The 14,370-nt window shown below is 39.2% G+C and overlaps 1 protein-coding gene across 1 annotated transcript in view; it reads left to right on the forward strand.

The window, feature by feature from the left end:
- COL4A1 (collagen type IV alpha 1 chain) overlaps positions 1–14,370 on the forward strand; it is a 127,172-nt gene that overhangs the window by 48,263 nt on the left and 64,539 nt on the right. The window contains exon 2 of the mRNA XM_086770532.1: positions 6,276–6,326. Coding sequence (XP_086626658.1) covers positions 6,276–6,326 — 51 coding nt within the window. The remainder of the gene's footprint in view (positions 1–6,275; positions 6,327–14,370) is intronic.

A 14,370-nucleotide genomic window follows, 5' to 3' on the forward strand; every position in this document is an offset into this window, starting at 1 on the left:
GGTTTTGTGGTTGGGTTGTTTTTTTTTTTTAATTATGGCAAAGAAGAATTATGCATTTACACTGAGCAATCAATTTGCTTTGCCAACATTTTTAGAAATATGTTTTAAAGCCCTAGTTTAGGCAGGGCAACTTCAATTTTCTTCTACAGTGTTCCTGTCAACTATTATATCAATATGTAACTTAATCTTTCAGAAATAATGTTTCAAAATGTACCTCTAGCTAATACATATGTTAATACTAATCCATACCTTGTTCCTGTTGGCTAAGCAGAACTAGAAGTTTGTAAGTCTGTTATGCGGGTTTTTTAATAGGTGAGAGTTCTTGTTTCTTACAAATCACAATTTTCATCATTTTATTTTAAATACAGTCTGGTCAGATATAGAAACAGTGAAGCTTTTCATCCTGATATGTTTGTTTAAGAAAAAAAGAGGATTTTGTACTGTTCAAGTGGAGCCATCTGTTTCCATAATCTAAAGGAAATCTAACAGTACAAAGGCAAATAACTAAATTTTGCTAACTTGCTAAGACATTCTGGATTTTTTGTTGTCCTCTTTGTTCTAGCTAAGTGTGAATTAGAAGTTGTAGCAACATAATTTTTTAAAAAGTTATTAATAGACTGCAAAATCAATTAAGAAAAATAATAAACTTAGCTGGAATACAGCAGTGATTTCATCTAGTGGTACTTTACTCACAAAAGAGCAGTTTGGCTAATTCAGTGCAGTTATATCTAAAGGGTAAAGATAAAAATAGTAATACAGCCAGGGAGCTATTTTGACATTCTGAAGAGAGAAGAAAATATGAGAGGAATGCAAGATAAATGTCCTGCAGTTGGCATCACCTCCCTATTCCTCTATTTGGTGGGATGTGAAACTGAAAACGTTGTTGATCCAGCTCTCTTCTCAGCTACGTGAGTTGTACGTATGTGTGCGTAGGTGGAAATGCAATGTCTGCTACCTAGGGATAAATTTCCCTTGGCCTTCCCCATTGTGATCAGTTGAGTGTAGGATTAGAAGGCGTGGATTGTGTGGAGGGAGGAGATTCAGACTTAAAGCTGTCACTGTCAAACAGGCATCCCCATCCCGTTGGCATAGCCACTGCTGGTGTTTGGACTTAGAACTTGTGTTGGAATTCAGTTCCAATTGGGGTTTGAACTAAAGCAACCTAGAGTGGGAAATCTTCACTGTTTCATCAGCAAACATGATCAGTTTAAGTGTCGTGCCTAAACAGAATATGCCATTTTATAATGAATGAATTATGAGCTGAAATAATTATGACTATTTTTACTTGTTGAAGCATTTCAACTATAAATTAAAAACATTGTGAATAGTCAGAAGGTTTTGATTTCTGTGCTAGTCTCACCAGTCACCTGTTTATAGGATTTTCAGTCATTTTAAAGACACTGTGGTTTGGGTGGGAGAAGTGACTGTATTGCCTGGAATAAGATTTTCAACACGAACAGCATTAATTAACAGTAAGAATTGTATTACATTTCTACCTTACATGTGTGCTTTACAGGGAAAGAGTTGAACTTGATTGATGCCTGTTCTATCAGCCTAAGCTGGTAGGCAGCTCAGCAAGCACAGTCTGAGCTGCTGTTGTGGGAAAGGGAACTACGTTTTGTCTTGAACAAATGCACTTCTGTAAGAGAGAGGAGTGTCCAAGAACTGACTCGGCATTTGTGTTTTTTTTGGAGATTTCTCTAGCCTCCAGAAACGGTGCGTGTCCAAATATGGCAGTTGTCTCCCTCCTAGGCTACTCCTCTGGCTCTTTGTATCGTTCCTGCGCGAGTTCCAAGCAATAGTCTTCAAATGCCAGGAAAGTAGCTGGACATGGAAAAACAGGGCAAAACGCAACAAAAGGCTGTATCTCCGATCTGACAGATGTCTTGCAGGCTGAATTGCAGAGCAGAGTTTCTTCCCTCTGCTGCAGGAACTTTTAGCGGCCTTCTCAGCTCTATCACTCACGGGGCTCTGTACTTTGAGGCTGGGTATGTGATTCATGGAAGTCAGAGGTCCAGGTTGGGATGCCCATTTACTAGTGGGACTTTTTCAGAACTACATTAATATGGTAGTAAATAAATCACTGTCCTTTAGGCAAGCACTCAGCCTGTACGTAGCATGTTCATGTGCACAATGTTGAAGGGATGTGATCTTTTTATAGTTTAATACTGATTTGCTAGCATGATTCACTAAGCTTATCAGTTGCAGACGGCCTGGGAGAGTGAAACAGAACGGAAATGCCTGTCAAAAAATGAAGCAATTTGTGTCACTAAAATGAGCTTCTGCTTCTGGGCTGACTGATATTTTATGGGAGGAGCAAAATAAAATTAATGTCTTCAAATATTGTGTGAGAGACTGGCCTGTGGTGCAAGGGAGCTATGGCTATTTGAAATTTGCTAGCCTGTCATGCAAAATAGGTGAGATATCATGGTGCTCCTGGCCAAAATCTCTGGATTGGTCTGTACTTGGCTCCTAGACAAGGGGTAGAGAGCCTGCCTTTTCATCCTCCCCTGCAGATTATGCTTCCTGCTCAGCACCATTCCTTCTCTGTTTTGGCACTTGGAGGACAGCAGCAATTGCTCCAAGCTCCATGCAGTTCCTGAGGAAGGCACTGTTTCAAAGAGGATGTCTGGTAGATAGGACAAAACTATTTCTCTTCATTTATCTCAGTATCTCTAGTTATACGTGGCAGGAATTAATGAATTGAATTCTTTGTATCATGAGACTGATTTAAAATTATAAAAGTTTAGATATAAGTAATAATTTGCATAGTTTGCGATGATTATCTTTATTCCTTCAGGTTGAAGTTTCCCACTTGGGACTTGAATGTGTAAGGTTCTTAAGTCATTCCTGAAAGAGTACCAGAAATCTCCTTGTTCACAGTTCAAAAGATACCCATCTAAATTTCTAACACTTTCCAAGGAACAGAGCTGTTGTTACACTCTGTCCCATTCTATCTGTAACCTCTAGCCCTCTGTTTGATCCTTTGTATCCACTTTTCTCTCATACATATGTTCTCACACATAGCCCATACTCCTTTCTACCCATTTCAGTCTCTCCTACTTAGTCCTTCAAGATGGGCTTCATCTCCATTGAAAGGCAACATCCAAAATAGGGGAGATGGATTCTAGACCAGAAGTATCTGGTTTTTGCTATTGAATAAAGGCAGACTGCAGTGACTAGTAGAAATGCTTGTACCTACACTGGATAGGTGAACCCAGACCCCAATTCCTGTACCTGCTGTAACCATCTTCTTCTCTCCCAGTATCTCATTACGTAAATGCCCCTTTGACCTCCTTAACTTGACCTTTGATCCATAAGCTGTTTCCAGTCTGGCCTCTCATCTTCCCAGAGGACCGGGAGGAAAAAGCTTCTACTTCCTCCTAGTATAAGCAGAATGTTATCACATCGCTCAGATTCAAAAATACATTTCAGTAACTGAGGAAAGAGCTGTCCAGTAGTGGCTGCTATTGTTGGCCAGCCTTCCATCCACCTGCAAAGGTTACAGTCCATGACAGTAGGAGATGATGCTACTGTAAAATAAACCTGGAGTTTTGCAGCGCAGGTGGCCTGTTCTGGCATAGCAGGCTACAGCACTTGACTGTAAATAGGACCTTATGCAGCTGTGCTCCCTGATGCTCAGTACCTTCTTACCTTTCTCGCCTTTGTTTCTGCTAATTTGAGGCTTAAGAAACAGGAAAAATTGAATATAATGGCGTCATTTTGGGGACTGCAAGAAGAGACCTGAAAGCACAAGTCCATTCTTTTGGCCATGCTAAATTTAAGAACAAAACCCAACTGAAAAATCAATAACAACGTACTTTTTTTTTTTAAATGGTGCATGTTAAATAACAAACTGAAGGAAATATGTGGGGATTAACTTGAAAACAGATGTTTATAATGATTCAATGACGTATTTTAATTGCATTCGCAGATGCAATTAAACCAGACTTCTGAATTTAAGGGATGTGTTGATAAAACTGATAACATTCTACATGATGCTGGAGGAGGAAGTATGAGCTGCAAGCATGCGTCCTCCAGCTGTGATCTCATCAGGTCTGAAAAACTGAGAGGTCACACTGGGTCATTTCTTGAAATGGGAGGCCCAATGTTTTTCCAGGCATAACCATGTACTGTAAGGAGTAAAGCAGATTATTCAGTGAGTGGCACTTTTTCCTCCTGGTCAGTACAGAGCTGGTGTTGCAGCATGGGTTGGCGTCATTTTCAGATCTAATTCTCTTTTTGCAGTATAGGATAAATACTTATTCTAATCAGTGTTATCTTTCTGTGCATTTTATAATATAATATGGTAAAACCTGTGATGATGTAAGAGAAAAAATGTGAATATTTTTGCTTTATGTGAATATGGAGAAAGTTTGACTTCAAATAACAAATTCAGTGGATCTACATACCAAAATGATCTTTCAAAAAGAAGGATCTCAGCAAAAGCAACTTTTTTTCAGTAGCTGCTACTTTAGTTTTATTAGACAAGCTTTAATAGTTTTATTTTCAGTATTAAAGTCCGATTTCTCTTTGATGGTTTACTTTAAAAGAAAATATATTTACCAAGTTAAAATGTTACTGTATTATTTCACTTTCCAGAGTGATGGTGTTTATTGGTCTTATTGGAGGCTTTCCAAATTCAGAATGGATTAGGTACATTTGCTCTTAATTTTCCAGAAGTACTGATGTCCCTGTAGACTGTGGAGCCCTCAGGTATGGAGGGACAGGTGCCCAGCATCAGTGCTGAGAGCTGGCCCTGAAGAGGTGCCATCCCTCACTGCTTCCAGATAAAGGCTTAATGGGGCTGCTGAAGGATCTTATGGGTGTTGGTGGAATATTCAGTAAGACAATTTTTTTTTTGCGTGTTTTCCTCCTAGTTTGTTTCTGAGAGGCATGACAAAAGTAAAAGCAGTAGAATGCTGATTTACTCACCGGTCGCATCATGACTATGAGGAGGAAAAGTGAGGAGTAGCCCGGATGTGCTAAGGTGCACTGAAATTCTTTGGTAACACAAAGTGACTGTAAGCTTTTACTTGTGCATCAGTTGATCTGACTTCTCTCATGTGTTATCACCTTTTATGTTTTGAAAAAAAAGAATGTCTGGCTTTTTATGATTATGTCATAGAAATCCCAGTTTTTTGGTTGCTGTTGACTTGATCCAGACAAACCAATGCCCAAATCTCTCAAGTCTCCATCTTAAGACTTATGTGAATAAAGGCATGAAAGCTTTTAGTAGCATTTATTAATAGTAAGCTCCCTTCCTCAAACACCTACATCAAGATCTTCTCTCCCTTGCTTCTGAGGGAAGTGATGCTTAGGAGTATTTCATGTGATGAGATCAACTATTGGGACTAGCAATGCGAGCTTCCTTCCCTCCTGAGATGAAAACGCCCTTCTCCCAAATCCTTCTATCCACCTGCCCTCCAGAATTTCACTTCACAGAATCCAGATAGAGTTGGGAGTCTGTCAACGTCTATGCTGAAGTACCATCGTTTTCTGGACCTACAAGTTGGCTGTATTTTGACTTTAGTTTATCTAGTGTAGAAACCCCATGAGGTGGTGCTGCCCTAAGGAAAGCCTTTCAGAAAACAAGCATCCCTATAGTATGTACTGGAGAATAACTCAGACTAGCTATGTTGTTACATGTTTTCTGTGCATTCCTCTGCTGCAACAAGTGTGCTTTTATTGAATGGAAGGTTTCCCATCATAATGACAATTACAACAAGAAAGAAAGATCACTTGAAATGTGGTAGATGTAAGAAACAGACCCTAGAGCTAGTCATTGCCTGGCCAGTGAACATTAGCGATTGCCTCCATGTCTAATATTTAACATTAGGAGCAATTTGCTCTCTGAGGGGTTGTGGTTTGACTTGATTTCATAAAGCATGTCCAGACCTATTCGTTGGTACAGTTTCCAGTGGTAATTATGCCAATATGTAACTTCCTTTAAAAACTATTCTCTTCCTATCTGAAGATTGCCAATTACTGATAAAAAAAAGATTTAGAAGTAATATAAGAGTATTCTATGGTTAAAAGCGACAGTAGGTTTTTTTCTTCTTTTACAAAGACGTCTTTTATTGGACTGTGACTGAGACCAGAAGCATACATCTGTGTAAAGATAACAAAGTGTTGTGTTGAGCTTAAGTGAACATTCCCCGTGCTGACCAGCCTTGCAGTCAGGGTGGTACTGATGACATCCCTGGCTCATTGCAGTATGTTCTGCCTGTCACCCAGTTCAGACAATTAATTCTCAGTTTCTCTTCTATTTTCAGGGTTGTTCTGGTTGTGGAAAATGTGACTGCAGTGGCGTAAAAGGGCAAAAGGTGAGTAAGTCAGCTCTCTCCACTTCATTATCTTACTTATTTAAACGATGTCTACTGGGAGTCAGGTGAGCTGTTGGTTTCAGTGAACGCTTGCACTGCCGTGGGACATGGCCACACGCCCTTCACCAGGGTTTCTGAAGAGCAGCCAGCTCCATCTCTGCAGCAGCGGAGGGACAGGAGGGCCAAGGGTGGGAAACAGACGAATGCCCTCACTGCGGGCTGAAGCTCCTAGCCCGGTGCTTGGCCGTGCCCTCCCTCTTAACCCATCGAGCAGGATGCTAACCTGGCACTCTCACCTTGCCTACACCTCACCTCCAGTGGTTAGCAGGCTTGACATCCTGACCACCTCTGGAAGTGATGCAGGCAGTTCACTTCAGAAATGCTCCCTCAGCATGCTGCGCAGGTTGCTCTACAGGAAGGCTGTGATGCATCGTAAGCAACGTACCCTGACCAGGGCTGGCCCTGGGAGGCAATGACTTGCAATGGGAAGAATGAGGTTAATAATCAACTTAAATACAGAAAAGTTTTGCAGGTTAAGAAAAAAATATATTTAAAACTTTTTGACAGAACCTTGCAAATGAGTTTTAAAGTTCCCATTGAGCTATCCAAACTTTCTGTGTATGAAACAGAAAAGGCACTTTAAAGGCTTATTTCAAAGCAGTTACAGTGGAGAAAAAATATACCTTGCTTAAGCATTCCATGGATTCCCCCTGTAAATTACCTGCTTTTGTAAATATTGTAGAGATTCAATCACTCTCCTTATCCCTTCCAATTTTCCTGTAGAGATTTTAATCTACAGTGTGGTCTGTTGTGCGTGCCCATGTACTGTATATCTACCATTATAAATGAGTGTAAACCAAAGGTTTTATCATCCGTTTTTCAAGTTAAGTTGTTTAGGTCACCCAAAGGAGTACTTAGAAGTGGTGAGGGTTTTGTTTGCGTTTTGTTTTGAGGGGTTTGTTTTGTTTTTTCAAAATAAATATACAGCTAGTGTTCTACATCGCCTCCCATGCAATAGCTGCATATTTATGGATGAGGGTTTTAACAGTGTTTGTTGGTGGCTTTTCTTTGGTGTTTTCCAGAACAAAAAAATGTAAATGACTTAATTTGAGAACCCAGCAAAGATAATATTCTTTGTAACAGAACACAGGTTAATTTGTGAGACAGATGAAAAGTGTCAAGGTTCAAAACATCTTTTAAATGGAGTCCTCTTTTTTTAGTTACCTCTTACCTGTTTAATAAAAGTCAGCTATATATTAAAAACAAATAAAGATTTCAGAAAGGTTTGGAACTCTGAATTTATTCCTTAATATCTTGATCTTATTTTTCAGTCACAAGTACAAATGAATCATTGTAGAATGAGAGAGATATTATGCTATAACTCTTGTTGAAAGCCATTAGTTTTCACTTCACAGAGTATGCCAGCATGTTGTAACTAGATAATTTTTTAAAAAGATAGTTTGAGGAAAAAAAATTGTTTTAAAGTTTACTCTTCTGGCTGCAATCCTGACTGTCTTTCCTAGAGCTCTTGCTGGCATTTTTCATATGCATCATCCAGAGTCTCAAAAAGTTCTCTTTGTAAGAAATAGGTACTTGTCTGATATGCTAGAAGCCAAAACTACCTCAAATTAGTGCAGGTTATTTAGAAACGTAGAAGAGAGAAAAATATCAGTCCGTAGCAAGCAACAGAAGTCATAGTAAATTCCAGATCTCATGCAGGCTTGTCCAGCATGTCAGCATGTCTGTGCTCTTCATAATGGTTTCCATCACAAACTTCTCTGACTTTAAACAAGTATGTAGTGAAATATTGACATACTTTTAGACTGTGTAGGAAATGTAGTTATTGACATTAGAGGCGTCTAAACTGGTGAATGAATAGTTATACCTAGAAAACAATATTCAAGAAAGGCATTTGAAAGTGTTTTGGCATGCATTTAAAAGTCACTTGATTCAGGTCAATATACATCCGTGCTTGCTCAGTATGTTAACATGCTGAGACTTTCAAATGTGTACTTAGGATTTTGAACAGAAAACTGAGTTTTATTTAAAAACATCTGCCCCTCACTCTTGTTTTAGCTTAGTGTAGCTTTTTGTCCCAATTCTTTACATTTAATGCCCGTCTAGAATAAGGACAGCCCTCTACACACTCCCAGGCCTGAAGACAAAAGTTCCTGAGAGAAAGCAAGGGAAGCATCCTTCCTGCTTGCCTCTATAATATTTCTAGAAATGATCTTTCCAACCAAAACATTTGAAACATGTCTCCTCTAAATACAGTTCCTACTAATGCACACATCAGTAGTGGTACTTGTTGCCTTAGAGATCTATATGAATGTTACTTAATCAGAGAAGGACTGATTAGAAAGACCAATCCTAGCCAGGATCCAGGCCAGAAGAGGGCTGCCATGCCCTGCTCTTGTGGTACCCCAGGAGGCCATATTAGAGAACATCTGCTCTCTATTTCTCATGTAGCCACTTGTGTGGGAAGTATGTATCCATTCTGCCCTGCACCATCTACAGCCAACATGTTGTCTACACTGGAAACCCTTTTGATCTGGCTTCCATGTTGTGCAGAAGTGCACAAATGCTGAAGGGCCTTTTCCAATCCACCCACACTCTTCAACAACGTAACCATACCAGTTTACTGGCGTGGGAGCTTCGGCAGCTGCGGAAGTGGGTCCTGGATTTACCCTTTAGTGCCTTAATTATTAACATCTGGAGATACATTTCCTGCCGTAGTGTGGGAAGAAGTTCCAGACCCTACAATTTGGGAGTGGGGTTTAATTAAAATATATTTGGCCAAATAATCATATTAATGATCTCACCAGAAGAAAGTACTGAAAATAGTATTTGACTTGAAAGCTGTGAAATGCCTAAGAAATATTATCCAACAGCATTTCAGACATGGAAGAGTAAACTATATTGCCGTATTTTTCTCTGTCATTGGAGAATCTTTTCATCAATATGACCATTTGGATGGCCGTGTTTAGCATACATTCAATATGTTCTCTCATTAGACTATTTCCATGAAAATTGCATCTCTATGCCAAACTCCTTTAAGATGACTCATACTTTATCAAGGGCATATAATTGAAAATGTCTAAGGGTTTCCATCCCTTTCAGAAAATTTCAGAAAGTGAGTGTAATTGCAACAGATGGCTCTTATCCTATAAAGCCTTTATTATTACACTGAACATCAGGCTGTTATTTTAAGCTATATAATGTCAAGTATCAAGTATTTGCCAAAGAAAAGGTGCAGAAATTTTAGAAAAACATCATATTGCTAAAATAATACAATAATAAACAATACCTTACTGTTTTCCATTAGATAGATTAGCCTAAAACATCTGCATTTGTTTCCTCTTACACTTTTTATTTGGTTTTCTGTATAATAACTGACTGTTCTTTCTGACCTCCCTAAAGTGTGAGATCTGTTTAAACTGATTAGAGTTTTGAATGCTTGCCTGCATTTTATTGGGTTACTGAGAAGCAGACAGAAGCTATATTTTCTCTTTTATGCCTACCTAGATTTTGAGAACAATTTCAAGCAGCTATGGAGATAAGAAGTTCTAGCCATTAATATGTGTAGAAAAAGCATGTTAAGCATTTAATTACCATTTAGAACAAAGACTGTATAGAGCTGAATAAAATTCTCTGTGCACTGACTTTTTCCAAGAATGTTCATTCTCTCATTCATGACCATTTACACTCATTTTACTCCATATCAGAAGCATGTATAAATGGAAGTAACACTGGAACTTTGCTGTAACTAAAACAGAATGATTAATCTTCTAGCACTTATCAGTTAGAATGCATTAAAGTATAAATTCTCATTCTTTAGTATAAATCCTTTATGATGATTGCCGTGCCTCAGCATTACCCGTTAAAAGTTAATCTCGCAAGAATATAAAATCTGATTTTGTCATTGCACATGAGGTGTTGCACTTTAAAAAAAAAAAATCTCTGCTAGGAAATTCTGAAAGAAAATAGAAAATAAGAGTAGAATTAACTGTCACATAGCTGATGCTTTTGAAGGTTTTTTTGTTTGAGATGTAAGAAAACTTGAGCAAATTGTTTTATATTGGCATATTATTGTTTGCCTAATTCCATATTATTATGCCTACATAAAAATTACTTCTCCATTTCCCTTGATGGGTGCATCATCTCCATGTCAACTGACCTTGTTGCAGAAGTACACAAACTGACTTTTCTTGAGCCATTTTGGGTCTGGAAGCCAGGTAACTCTTACTGGCTTAGGCTGAAAGTCACTGAGACATCTCTGTGGTCCTCCATCAACAAGAACATTCCTGCGCGTTTATACAGTCTTAAAAGTCACACGTGGTTTTTCTGTCTGCAGGAGATTGTGCTTCTGTTTTCTCTGGGTACTGAAGAGTTGACTGTTCCAGTTGACTGTGTCCCTGTATATTTGGTTTGGTTTGGGTTTTTTTTAAGGTTTACCAGATTGGGAGGATCTTCAAGGCTTTTCCTGTCATTTTAGGTATGGAAAGATAGAGCAAAAATATTGATGAGTTAAAACAATATAAAACTCCTTGGAGAGAAGCTCCAGCAGTTAGTGGAAGATCACTATTAAGTACTTCTGAGTTTCCTCTACAAAACACCAGAAGGCAACAAATCAGTTCCTGTAGTGCAGTGAATCAATAATCACTAGGTCTGCACTTCTCATATTCAACCTGCATTAGCAACATCAAGGCCCTTTTTTTTTATCAAAAATTTTTACACTTTCCATTGTCACTGTTTCATGTTGATGTTTACTGTTTGGTTTTGGTCAGTTCTTCCATGGTTTTGCTCAGTGTTTCTATTAAGTGGCTGCTGTAGAAATTTACCTCAGGTACAGCACCTCTTCATACCTGAGTTGTAAAGAGCGTGAGCTCAGGATACCAAGGAAAGCAGGGCTAAATTGTACATCCCAGAGAGGGACTGTCGTAGTTCAGCCCTGATCGGGACCAGACTACGCAGTCTCGCTCTCACTCCCCCCACCCTCCGAGAGAACAGGGAGAGAAAATATAAGGAAAAACCATGACAGGGACATAAAGTTGACAAGAGGGATGATGGGCGATGTGGGAGGAAAGATTGTGTTTGCAATCTGGAAAGGGTTAATAGGTAACCTGAAATCATGTAATCATTCCTTAAAGGGGGAAATCAGAAGACTGTAATAAAATCAGCAAAGATACTGATCAACTGCAGGTCTGATATTCTCCAAGGAGCCTTGTGGTTTCTAAATAGTGTCAAAAATCAAGCCATTGTCACAATGTTTGTGTCAATTCTGTAGTGACAGTAATGCATTTTTCTTTATTTACCCTTTGTATATGTCACTCAGAGTAAAATAATCCTTTTAATTCAAATCAGGAAAAAAGACCATCTATGGTTCATAAAGAGACCACACCAACAAAGCTGCTATTCTTGAAAAAAAAATGAGATATCAAAAGATTTTGAATAATACTGAGTGGGATATTGGAAGTTTTCTACAGTTTCCCAACTGGCAGGCCAAACTGCTAAGTGACATCTGGAGCCATCAGATTGTCTTTGTTTGAAATAGTCATTGGAACCATTTGTCCCATTTGTCCAAATGGAACCAAATGTATCTGGCAACATTTCTATATTGAGATGTATTTTTGCACTCAGTATGGTACGTATCTTTGATTAACACAAACTAGTGGATTACAGTGATTAATTTATCTCTATGGAAAGAGTGCTATAAAAGCAAATATCTCAATAATACTGTGATGGGGTATGCTTGTATTTAGTTTTCAGAGCTGACTTCTAAAGATTTTCACACAGTAGTATTTCAGTTGTCATAATATGACCTTTTAAACAGCTATTGCCAGATGCATGTCTTTGCTTGTAAAGATATTGGTATAATAATCTCAGGCATTTCATCATGGAATAAAACATGTTAGAATCATAGAATGGTTAGGGTTGGAAGAGACCTTCAAAGGTCATCTAGTCCAACCCCCCTGCAAGGAGCAGGGACATCCCTGACTAGATCAGGTTGCTCAGAGCCTCATCGAGCCTGGCCTTGAACGTTTCCAGGGATGGGGCTTCCACCACCTTTCTGGGCAACCTGTTCCAGTGTTCTATAACTCACATTGTAAAATTTTTTTTCCTAATTTCCAATCTAAATCTACCCCCCACTATTTTAAAACTATTACTCCTTGTCCTATTGCAACAGGCCCTACTAAACAGCCTCTTCCCATCTTTCTTGTAGGCCCCCTTGAGGTACTGGAAGACCGCTATAAGGTCTCTCCGGAGCCTCCTCTTCTCCAGGCTGAACAGCCCCAACTCTCTCAGCCTGTCCTCATAAGAGGGGTGCTCCAGCCCTTTTATCATCTTTGTGGCCCTCCTCTGGACCTTCTCCAACTGGTCCATGTCCTTCTTATGTTGGGGGCTCCAGAACTGGACACAGTACTCCAGGTTCTCTAGCCTCATGGAGTTTAATTTTACATTTGTACAACTGCTGTCAGTGTATGTGTTCATTACGGTTTCTCAAAGGATTACAGGGCCTTTTTTTGATCTGAAGCATGTAAGTCTCCAATGAAGTCACTAAATGCTTTCAAATGTGAGATCAAAGTCAGATGAGAAGAGACCTGTAAGATCTCCACTTCTCTGAAATCTGCATGCTCGGGAAGCGGAGCTGCCCAGTGCCTGTGCAATATCCATGTGCAATTTGGAATCTTCCCAGATTTAAGAATCTGTCCGTGCAGCCAGAGTCACGCTTCCAGTGTCTGCTGACTACATTGTGATTGTAAAACTTATGCCCCGGCTTGCAAAATTTGCAAAAACACTTCCAGCAGAACAATAGCAAAACTTGTAACCATGTATGCCCGGAAGGAGACAGAACAGTAAGAAGCAGCATACAAGTGGTATTTTCAAAGAGGAAACCTGCAGTAGCTGCTAAAAAAAAAAGTGATAATGACTACTTTATCACGCAAGCACGTTCCTAATCAGCTGGAGAATCTCTTTAATTTAGCCAAGAAAGAAACTTAATATCACAGAAGGAGCAAGAACAGCTGAGAAAGCATTTTTAAGAGATGTTGAAAAGGATTTACATTTCCTTTCAGGTAAGTATAACACCTGAGAAAGTTTTACAGACCAATAAAGTAAACTGAATTATAGACAACATAGTAAAGAAAGTTAATCTAAATGGTGAAAATAATTATTAGCTTTTTGTAACAGCTAAAATCTTCTCCTATATCATCTTTACAACAGAAGAAAAGCAAAATTAAGGTAAAACCAAGGAAAAAGCAACTTAGACTCCAGTCTGGAAAAATCGTGTTTCTATCCCTCAGAATACTTAAGAGTAACTAGAATGGCAAAACCTACCCATAGATTTTGTAGCTCTTAAAGAATGCATGTGACAGCTTCCACTGAAGTTCAGCTGGAACATTTTTAATGTTTTGATATGCCAACAAAAATAATTCTCACCAAGACTTGTGTCAAAGATCAGTGTGCACAGTTAAAGTAAATACTGCGTTGAGAGAGTGAGTGAACACAGACACTGGCATCAAATCAGATGTCGCTCTTTTCTCGTTCGACACTGTTACTGACTGTAAAGTGATGCAACAAAAATATTTCAGGGCATGTTAGCATGCATGTTAGCTAAGAGCTTTGGGGGGGTTTTGGTGACCCTCAGTTTTGTTAGAACAGTTTGCTTGACTGCCAAGCAAAGGCTGAAAGACTGCAGAACTGCAAAACTAATGGGTTTGAGTAGCAGGCATGGAGGGGAGGGACTCCAGTAGAGAGGAACAGTCTAAAGTGCCCTCTGATTCCAGCGTTAGGAGTTAGATAAAAAAAGCGAAGAATACCAATGGCCCGTGTAGTGGAGCAGTGAACAGAGAAACCAGTGCTGCTGCCAGCCATATGCAGCACCTCTAACGAGATTTGTGAGTTAAGGATGCAATTACAGATCTTCAACTCGGACTTCATTTCTGTCTGAAAATGTGGAGATGGAATGGGAAATCCAACAAGGACACATGCAGCCCCATAACACTCCTCTGCAAAACTGTCTTTGCGTCCTACCTCTCACTGG

This window comes from Chlamydotis macqueenii, chromosome 1, assembly GCF_036417535.1.
Source record: "Chlamydotis macqueenii isolate bChlMac1 chromosome 1, bChlMac1.mat, whole genome shotgun sequence".
Lineage (NCBI taxonomy): Eukaryota > Metazoa > Chordata > Aves > Otidiformes > Otididae > Chlamydotis > Chlamydotis macqueenii.